This window comes from Camellia sinensis, chromosome 4 (assembly GCF_055761805.1).
Source record: "Camellia sinensis isolate YWXY chromosome 4, ASM5576180v1, whole genome shotgun sequence".
Taxonomy (NCBI): Eukaryota; Viridiplantae; Streptophyta; class Magnoliopsida; order Ericales; family Theaceae; genus Camellia; species Camellia sinensis.
This window is the reverse complement of record NC_138964.1, coordinates 146,316,598-146,326,239: the sequence shown is the minus strand read 5'-3', so window position 1 is coordinate 146,326,239 and position 9,642 is coordinate 146,316,598. Positions and strand designations below refer to the sequence as shown.

The following is a 9,642-nucleotide window of genomic DNA, read 5'->3' as shown; positions in this document are numbered from 1 at the left end:
CTGGTATAGAATCTACTAATCCAGAGTTTCTTTAATGGAATTTAATTGATGCACATCTATTGAGTTGTCTTATTGCTATATTATCTCCTTCTATTTACTCAACTATTCTTCAATTTCATTACTATGCTGAAGTTTGGTCTGCACTCCATAAGAAATTCATTTCCCTTTCACGATCACATATTCATCAGCTCAAGAATAAATTGAACTATGTTGTTAAGAAATCTAATTCCATGGAGGAATATCTCTCAAAGATTAAAAAGATAGTTAATCAGTTGGCTCTTGCATCAGTGGTTATTGATGATGAGGATCTTGTTTTGTTAACTTTGAATGGTCTTCTAGATGAGTTTGATGCCTTTAAAACTACTATCTGAGCTAGATCTGGTGTTATCTCAATGGAAGAATTGTCTTCTCTCTTTTGTTCTGAAGTAGTTCATATGGATGCAAAGACTAAGAAATTGTCAGAACCAACAGTTGCTTTCTTCTCAGTCAAAAGTTTTTCTCCTCAATCTTCCACTCATTTTCAACCTAAAGGACATACTTTTGGTCAATCTAGAGGTTGAAACTCTTTTCGAGGTGGTAGAGAAAGCAGATTTTATAAAGGAAATGGTTGATTCTCTAGCAATTCTACTAGAGGCTGAGGAAGATATTCCCTCTCTCATTTTTAGTCTTCTCCAGTTTGTCAGATTTGTGGTAGAGTTGGTCACTTAGCTCTTGATTGCTGGCATCGAATGGACTCTCATTATCAGTCTTCTCATACTATGCCTAATTCTACACCGAAAGCTTTTGTTGCCTCCTTTTCTGATGCCTCTTCATCTGTTTTCGCAAGTCCATGATATTTGGATTCTACTGCTACTTATCACACACTACAACAAAACTGAGTTTTTACGGCTCTACATTAACAACATACAATAAATGCAAGCCGTGGTTTCTCACTTTTACGACTTGTTTTTTTTGCATGTCGTAAATAATTTTCCAACCACGACGTGTCTATTGCATAGGTCGTAAATGTTAATAATGATATTTTTTTTACGGCTTGCAATATTAGCCGTAAATAATAAAACTTTCTACGACGTGCATATGGCATGTTGTTAATACATCAACCATACACGACACACATACACCAACCGTTAAAAATATTAAACATTTCATGACGTAAAAAAGTCTGCCGTTAAAAATATTATATTTTTTATGACGCACAAAAAGTCAGCCGTTAAAATATACACTTTCCACGACACGCATATGCTAGCCGTTAAAAATATTTTTCTTTTCACGACATACAATTTATGTTGTAAATAGTATGACCAAAACAAAAATAAGCGCCAAAATAAAAATTTTGAGTGCCAAACAAAAAAAAAAATAAAAATATTAAAAAAAAATCAAAATACATCTAATCAAAAGGAACGTTGAAGAAGGCTAGTTACTCTCTCCCGTCTCTCCTTCGTTCTTTGTCTCTGCTTTTTTTTGAATGTATGACTATTCAATTATAAAATTCTAGGGTTTTACTCTTGTTTTGTGTACTTGATTTGGCTAATGTTCAGTTTCCTTTCATCTTCATCCATTTAGGGCTACGTTCTTCATCGAGAAGGGTTCTACATTTCTTAGAAAGGGGTTTTTGGTCTAGATTTTCACTCGAGATTCAGAAAAGGCACAGAGAAGGGTTCGATGGGAGCAAATCTGCAGGAGCTCAGCCTCAATCTCTCTGAATCGTCTCATCGCATTGTACGCAGAGAGAGAGAGAGAGAGAGAGAGGAGCAAAGCAGAGATACACTAAGTGAAGAAGGGTATTTACCTGGTACACTACTTCATTGATCAAAAGCATCACTGGTAAGATATTTTCTAAACCCATATATACATACACTTAGTGAGAATTATATCTAAAACCCCCAAATGTTTTGCCGCTTGATTCCATTGATTGATATGTGAAAAATAAAAAAATGTTTGCTTCTTCAATTCTATACGATAATTATTCTTTGTACTGTGCATTTTAGGTTTTTGATTCTTTGTCTTCTGAATTTTTTTTTTCATAGAGAATATATCTTGAATGTTGTTAATTGTGTGTGTGTGTGTGTATGTGTGTTAGCAAAACCATAATCACACGCTCTGAATTTAATGTGCTCTGTGTTGTGAAAGGAGCAAATGAAAAAGATTTTACACTGGTGTTAGCTATCCGGGGCAAAGTTATTTCTTATAATGTCAAGTCCAAGACATTGAAGGAGCTTCATCATTTATCCACAGATGATCTTGATGATTGGGGAGCAAGTTGGTGTAATAATACTTATCAATTCATTGAAAGCCTATCACCTGTTTGATCATTATCCTACGTGTTTCTACTTCTTTCTTCAGCAGATGGTATGTCCCTCAATAAACTTTTCTATATTTCTATCTGTTTAAGTATTTGTTATTGTTAGTTTCTTGGTCTGTGATGCTATGCTACTATCATCTTTTGATGTTTAGATTATGCTTTAAGCTTTCATTACAAATAGATTCCTCATTCATCAATTAAGGCTGAAATACCACTGATGTACATAGCATAGCTCCTGCAGTAATAGAGCATCACTGTGATTATCAATTTTGTTGCCTTTCCTTTTGGAATATTAATAATAGTCCAAGATGTGATAGGGCCTAGCTGGCATGATGTTCTCTACTGCATATATTATACTTCCATGTGTGTCTGTCTGTCTTTTTCTCGAAGTCTACAATTCAAATTGGTATTGTAGAGTACCACTTTATATAGATTACTAGTCACAAATCCAGAGGTGGAACTGTTTTGAAGGTGAAGTTTTGTTGTCTCCTCCGTTGATATCAGCAATCTCTTCATTACGAGTAAAGTTTGATGAATTATCTTTTTAACATGTTTGACAGTGCTATAAGAGTAGTGGTGCTATATTTCTGTGTTAATATTATTGTAGTATATTGTTTTAGGTCTGCAATTCAATTGCATGATACTGAACGTGTTGCATATCTCAATGCATTCAGTCACTTTCATGCACTAGCACACAATATTTACTTCTTAGCTAAAAAAATGTTTAGTTGTGTGGTCACATTGAACTTCAACATGTTCACATCAGGTACATGAGATGGCAATGGTTTCAGCTATTCAGGAAGCTCAGAAGGATAACCTTAGAAGTTTTAATGATTATATGATGACAGTTTTGGAGGTTAGTATGCCAGAATTGGCTCCATTATATCTTTAGTTCTTTTCCTCTGATTATATGATGACAGTTTTCTTCGATTTCTGGTTTGTTACTTTGGCAACCTATTATTTGATAATTACATTCAAAATTGCTTGCTCACTGACAAACATGATAAATACATATGAAGAGCTTTAAAACCAAGAGCTCCAATACCAAGTGAGGTGATCAGTTGTCCCAAAAGCTTAAGTAGTTGGTGGAATGGGCCCACCAAGGCATATCAAACTCTGATATACAACATTTCTTGCTTTTGTTTGAAGTTGTTTTATGATTGACATAACTGCACCCCTAGATAATGGTGTATTGCTCCTCTCTCAGTTTTATTGGTGGTTAATATTTCCAATTCAGGTTTTTGAAGTGCGATGCGATACCAAAAATTACGGTGAAGAACTAGTTGGTTGCAAGATAAAAGTTTGGTGGCCATTGGACAATGTGTGAGTACTTTAAGAATCTTGATATTATGTTATCACTTTTGCGACATCCTTATTTCTCAAGATCTTTATGTTAATCTGACAGTGCACCCATCTTCTTATTGCTATGCAACATCTTATATCAAATAATATGGAAGACTACCTAGATTACTTATTTGAACTGGATATATGACCAGATCTTGAATTCATGCCAACTAACTTTGAGTTTTGTTTGTTTTCTATATATATATATATTATTTCCAATGACATTTGTGACATTACAATAAAATTTCTTGTAAAAGTTTTCTCATTGTTAAATTCTCTCTACAGGTTTTAGGATGGCACTAGTTATTCATTTGACTATACAGAAAAGGAGCATAGGGTGAGAACATTCTCATTGACTCATATATGCTTTTGTACATAGATTTCTTTTGCATGTTAAATTGCCAAAACCCATAAGGAGGCTTACTTCATCTATTCTTTATTTGTTTCTTGGGTATATCTTGGGTTAGTGTTAAATCAAAGTGTATAATAACTTTTTCCAGTCTTTGACTTGCGCTCTTTTGGGATGTTTCTCTTACTTGTGTATGTTATCAACTTGAACCTAATTGCTCCTGCCTCTGAAGTCATGAACTTTTGCTGCCCAATACCTGGCTATATCAACCAGTTACCGCTTTTTCTTGAAGAAAAAAACTTGTTCAGGGTGCTATTATTTTTTTTGTAGGTTTTGTATGCTGATGGTGATGAAGAAAAATTAATAAGATCATCGTTAAATGTTGCTTTTGATGTTGAAATACTGGGTGAGTAAAATGGCATCTTGATATCTGAGATTTTTTTTTTTGTCATGCATAGTTTTGGTGTTGTTCTAAAGATAATAGATGTCTTGAAGCTAAACAAATAAAATAGAAGTCTTCTAGGAATCCACATTTTGGTACTTGTGTTTTGGAATGGAAAACTTTCCCTTAAGAACTAATTTTTTATTTTTTGTTTTGAACAGCCAAGAACACTAAATTCGGAAACCTGAATTTTTTTCTTATTAGGTTTCTTTTATAAGACAAAACATCAAATAATGTTAGGTGTGTACCTAATCTTTCCCCTCCCAAGCACATTAATGTGAATAGGTTGTTTTGTTTGTTCCCTCTTTGTTTGTTTTAGTTTGTTCCATCACCATGTATTAGGTAAGTCTCTTTAATTTCTTTCAAATTTATGTGGGAAAAAAATTCAAAACAGCCACCACATTGTGAATTGCTATATGTATGTTCTGTCTTTGCAAGTGGGATTACACTATATGGATGCTATATATCTAAAGACATTGTGTGTGGAGTGTTGGAAGGTTTTGTGGGTTGAGTGTGGTGAGCCGTACATATTCTGGTTTGAGAGAGTGTTAGCTTCCAAAAAAAAAAAAAAAGAAGGTTTTTTACTGCTTAATCTCTTCCATATCTGATCTTTGCAGGTTGCCAAGCTGGCCTTATGGTAGGAATAGAGGGTGGAGTGACTGTGAGTCCAAAATTAGGTAGTGGAGGTTTGTGAGACTAAGGGTAGAGTGAAGTAAGCTCCTATAATTCGAACTCTTCTATGCAGGTTTGTCTGGGCTATAACTTTCTTATGGAAAGGTTTTGGCCCTCGTATCTGTTTGGAGAAGTTGTTTGATTGTTCTTGGTATACACATTGTATAAGGAATTTTTTGTTGTGGGTTGAGTGATGGGAGTGCTATATTTTCAGAGTGTGTTGTTTTTTGGCTTACTGTTATCCTTTTATGTTGTTTCTCTTGTTAACCTGTTCCTTCATTCTGAGATGGGAGTGTTTGAGGGTTGAGCTTGTGAGGCCATATATTGTGTGAGCCTTGTTGATACGTCTGTTATCACATCTGCTGTGATTTATTACAAGCTAACTGTTTTCTCTGTAGGTCTTGGAGCTGGTGCCGTGTGTGAGAGAGATGTTTGTTGTGGGTTGAGTGAATGAGAGGTCTACACTTTTGTAGTGGTTTTCTCTTATTCATTTTCTTATCCCTTTCTCTGCTCAGTGTGTTGAGCTTTGCATGTCTTTGTATCTTTAACGGGTTTGAGTTTGTGAGGTTCACATAGTGGTTTCTGCTACAGATCTAAGCTCAGCTTCTTGTAGGTGGGCTTTTTCCATTCTGCTGCTGCTCAAAGATAGTGCTGGAGTGCTCATTATAGGCATGATGGGGGCTGTGCTATGTTATTTAAATTTTGGAGAATTTTTCAGAGGGCCAGGCTGGAAGAATGAGCCAATCTTTGAAGTAGTTCTCAGATAAGTTTATTGGTGTCCTTTTTAATACTGATATTGTACATAGTTGGCCTTTTGGTTATCTATTTGAAGGATGTATTCAGTACAAGACTGCTATTCCTTATGGGCTGAATCTGGGATATATTGTATTATCTTTTGCTGTGTACTGTTGCTTTGAGTTTGCTGCTAGGCTGCTACTCTTCTACTCTGCCGAACAAATGCTGCATTGCTTTACTTTGTTGCTGATCCGCTATGCTGCCCCTTGTACTGTTGTGCTGCTATAGGCATTGCGTCTGTGCTCTGTGCTGCTGAGTAATAGTTGTTAGTTGGTTGGGAGTTTATGCTATCCATTGCGTTGTACTCATCTCTTGCTCTTCCACTATGCCGATCACCATCGCCGTCCAAAAAAGGCACAGAAAGAGGCAGGAACTAGGAGTGGTTGGGTTGTGCATGTGGACTTACAATTTTATTTTTTTGGCTCTGGTTTTCTGTTTCTTATAATTCTAGTGACATCTTCATTAATTACTGATTACATCATTTTCTGACTAGGGAAGTAGATTCTTTACTCAATTGCTTTTTAGAAATCCTTAAATTCATGGTTTATGGGGCCAATAGAAGTGTTACATTGCTGTCTATGTATATATATAATTTTTTTGGGGAGTAAAATCTTAACCGTGCTTGCTTTCTTATGTTATGTGCATCCAGAATTCATTATTGCAGATGCTAAGCACAGTACTTATGCCCTCACAATCATCTCAATCAGAAGATATTTACCTTTCTGTGCTATCTGGTGCTACCTATGGAAGTGCTATGGTGAGTGACCCCGCAGTGTGTTCTCCTATGAAATTGGAATGGTATACCAACTTCCTTGTTTATATCCTTGTTTTTTAAATTATCTATTACTATTTTTGTTTTTGCAGCTTCATCATGTTGGTATGTCAGTTCAAATCTCTAGTAGCAATTTACCTATGCCACGATTGATTATCGGAGCTCTTCTCACAGGCCTTTTTACAAACAAATGGATGTAGTCATCTTTCATGTATCCCTTTTTAACACAAGACCTATCACGAATGAATGAAGTAAGGCATTAGTATTATTGAAGGAAACGTAAAGCACCACCAATTTGCTTATGAGATTTAATTGGTTATTTTCACTGGGGGAACTCTGTTAGTTAACCTTGATTTCTTGATCACATCTATGTCAATTAAGTATCCATGGGAATATTAGCTAATGTTGGTTGGTAGATGAGACGATAATGTTGTTAGATAAAAATATAGTCAATATCATGGACAATATACATTGAAGGCCTGAAGTATGGCAGATGACAATGTTGTTACATGAAAATATAGTCAGCATCATGGGCCATTTCCATTGATGTCTTGGGAGTATATTTGCATAAATCAATTCCATTGTTGATGTGGACTCAATTTAGGGAAAATTTTAGTTTTGCTATGTGTATGCTTTGGAAGTGCCTTCGGCACTGTGCTTATGGTTGACCATTGTAGGCATATGTTAATGAAATCTTGAACATAACCAGTAGTTATGTATTTTTAAATGGATTTGGCATGGCTGCTAGATAGGACATATCTTTTTGTGGAAATTTGAAAGGTCGTAGTAGGAAGTGCTTAAAGTTAATAGGAGAAGATGGGCCTTATCCTCTAATACCCATGGTCAACACATGATGTTTATAGTTTAAAACTTCTATTTCATGGGAGAAATCTATTTTCTAACCATTAATTTCAGCACTGAATAGTGATACTAATTTTTTTCTTCTTCTTGGATTTGATTTTAATTAAAGTTATGGTTTTACTAAAGAAATGTTCTCAAGTACTTAATTGAGGAGACATAGAATTCTTATGTTATCATGTAGGGTCTAAAAGCCATTGATTTGCATAGAAAAATGTTAATGATACACTATTTATATGTTTGAATAGCTAAGGGCCACCATTGAGAAGAGTAGTGCTATTTTTGACAAAGAGAAAGCACAAGAGTGATAGTCAAAGCTATCTGGCGGTGTTGCTGTTTTCAAGGTAAATATTTACTAAATTTCTACTATTGCATGTATTTTAATGACTTCATTGCAAGTCTTCTTTTTTCAGGTTAGAAGGGCTAGCAAGGCAGAAGTTGGAGAAAGGAAAGATTGGGTTGCAAATGCTTTAAATGCAACAAGAGCAGCTACGGAAGAGGGAATTGTTCCATATAATGGATAAACTTGTAAATAATATAGACTTTAATTTGACTTGGACTCTTTATGGGGCCATTAAATTATCTTATTAATTTTGGAAATGTTTTGTTGATGTTTTATAATTTCTCAATCATTTCTTAATACCTCAAGAAACCATTAAATTATCTTATTAATTTTGGAAATGTTTTGTTGATGTTTTATAATTTCTCAATCATTTCTTAATACCTCAAGAAATATTTTTGTCCTTGAGTTGTTGGTTTTTATACTTATATGAAGTTTCCTTTGTCATGTAGACAAGAAATGCAACAGGGTTAGTTGCTCTAGCTATTGTCGCGGGTTTAGGTGCCTTAACACATACATTGGGCACCCTTGTCCCTGTGATAGGAGCAAATGGATTTGCTATAGCTGCAGTTGCAACTGCTATAGGAACTGTTGTCGGTAGTTTTAGATAATGTCTTAACAGTTGTCGATATGTTTAGAAAATTAGATATGCATAGTTTTAGATGGTTTAAATTTTTTGTATGGTTTAGAATTTAAGGATATAGTTTTTAAATGTTTAGAATGTATAGACAATTATTGAATGTTTATAATTTATGGATATAGTTTCTTTTTGATGTTTCAAATAATATTTTGGTAATTGATTGGTGTTTTGTGATATTTGCTTGTTATATTTGTTAGATTGTACAAAATTAGTCAAATGGAACCTGCTGAATTTTAAAATAATAATAAAAAAAACTGCATATTCTACGACAGGCATAATAAGTCGTATTACATAATTTACGACGCGTAACCAGCTTCATTATTTGTCTCACTAATTAACGGCGTGCAAAAGTAGTCATAGAAAAGTAACAACGACGCACAAAATCTGTCGTTATATAGTTTTCAACGGCGTACTATAGCATGTCCTAGAAAAAGTAATAACGACGCACAAAATCTGCCATTAAATAGTTTTTAAAGGCGTACGAAGCATGCCGTTGAAAGTGAATAACTTTTCATAACTGGTTATAATATGACGCGCGTTGCACGTCATAGAAGGGTTTTTACAGCGTGCATTGCGCGCCGTAAATACCCTTTTGTTGTAGTGACATTACTAATGATTTGTCTAATCTTTCCTATTATCAACCATATTAAGGTACCAACCAAATTACTATTGGCGATGGAAATTCTATGCCTATTGCTCATACTGATGTATGGGGCCCTTTCCATAGTGATGTATGGGGCCCTTTCCATTCCTCTTCTTCTTTTAAGTACTATATCATTTTTATTGATGAATTCAGTAAGTTCACTTGGTTATATCCATTTTCTTACAAAAGTGAAGTCTATGACAAATTCCTAGAACTTAAAGCCTATGCTAAGAAACAATTTGGGACTGTTTAGATGGAGGTACTGAGTATTGTAATGCTAAAATGAAGAATTTTATTCTAACACGGTATTGTTCACTAACATTGTTGCCCATATACTCCACCTCAAAATGGCACTGCTGAAAGGAAGCAAAGACATATTACAGAGACAACTATCTCCTTACTTCATCACTTCTTTGTGCCTCTCAAATTCTGGTTTGAGGCTGTAGCTACAGCCACTTACTTGATTAACAGACTTCCTTCCACTC

General features: G+C 34.8%; 1 protein-coding gene across 50 annotated transcripts; it reads left to right on the top strand.

Annotated features, from left to right (window-relative positions):
• Positions 1–1,401: 1,401 nt before the first annotated feature.
• LOC114322994 (uncharacterized) lies at positions 1,402–8,134 on the top strand. Of its 50 annotated transcripts, XM_082866452.1 has the most exons (13): positions 1,402–1,467; positions 1,564–1,824; positions 2,131–2,349; positions 3,069–3,158; positions 3,540–3,625; positions 3,932–3,983; positions 4,326–4,401; positions 5,055–5,123; positions 5,508–5,566; positions 5,701–6,661; positions 6,769–6,927; positions 7,783–7,878; positions 7,948–8,134. In XM_082866452.1, exons 3-6 carry the CDS (start codon positions 2,236–2,238, stop codon positions 3,936–3,938), a joined length of 297 nt encoding a protein of 98 aa, XP_082722578.1. In that variant the 5' UTR covers positions 1,402–1,467; positions 1,564–1,824; positions 2,131–2,235; the 3' UTR covers positions 3,939–3,983; positions 4,326–4,401; positions 5,055–5,123; positions 5,508–5,566; positions 5,701–6,661; positions 6,769–6,927; positions 7,783–7,878; positions 7,948–8,134. The 50 variants fall into 50 exon arrangements, with proteins under 50 accessions (XP_082722578.1, XP_082722607.1, XP_082722577.1 ...); XM_082866481.1 differs by lacking the exon at positions 6,769–6,927 and having other exon boundaries at positions 2,236–2,349; positions 5,701–6,702; XM_082866451.1 differs by lacking the exon at positions 4,326–4,401.
• The last annotated feature ends 1,508 nt before the right edge of the window (positions 8,135–9,642 follow it).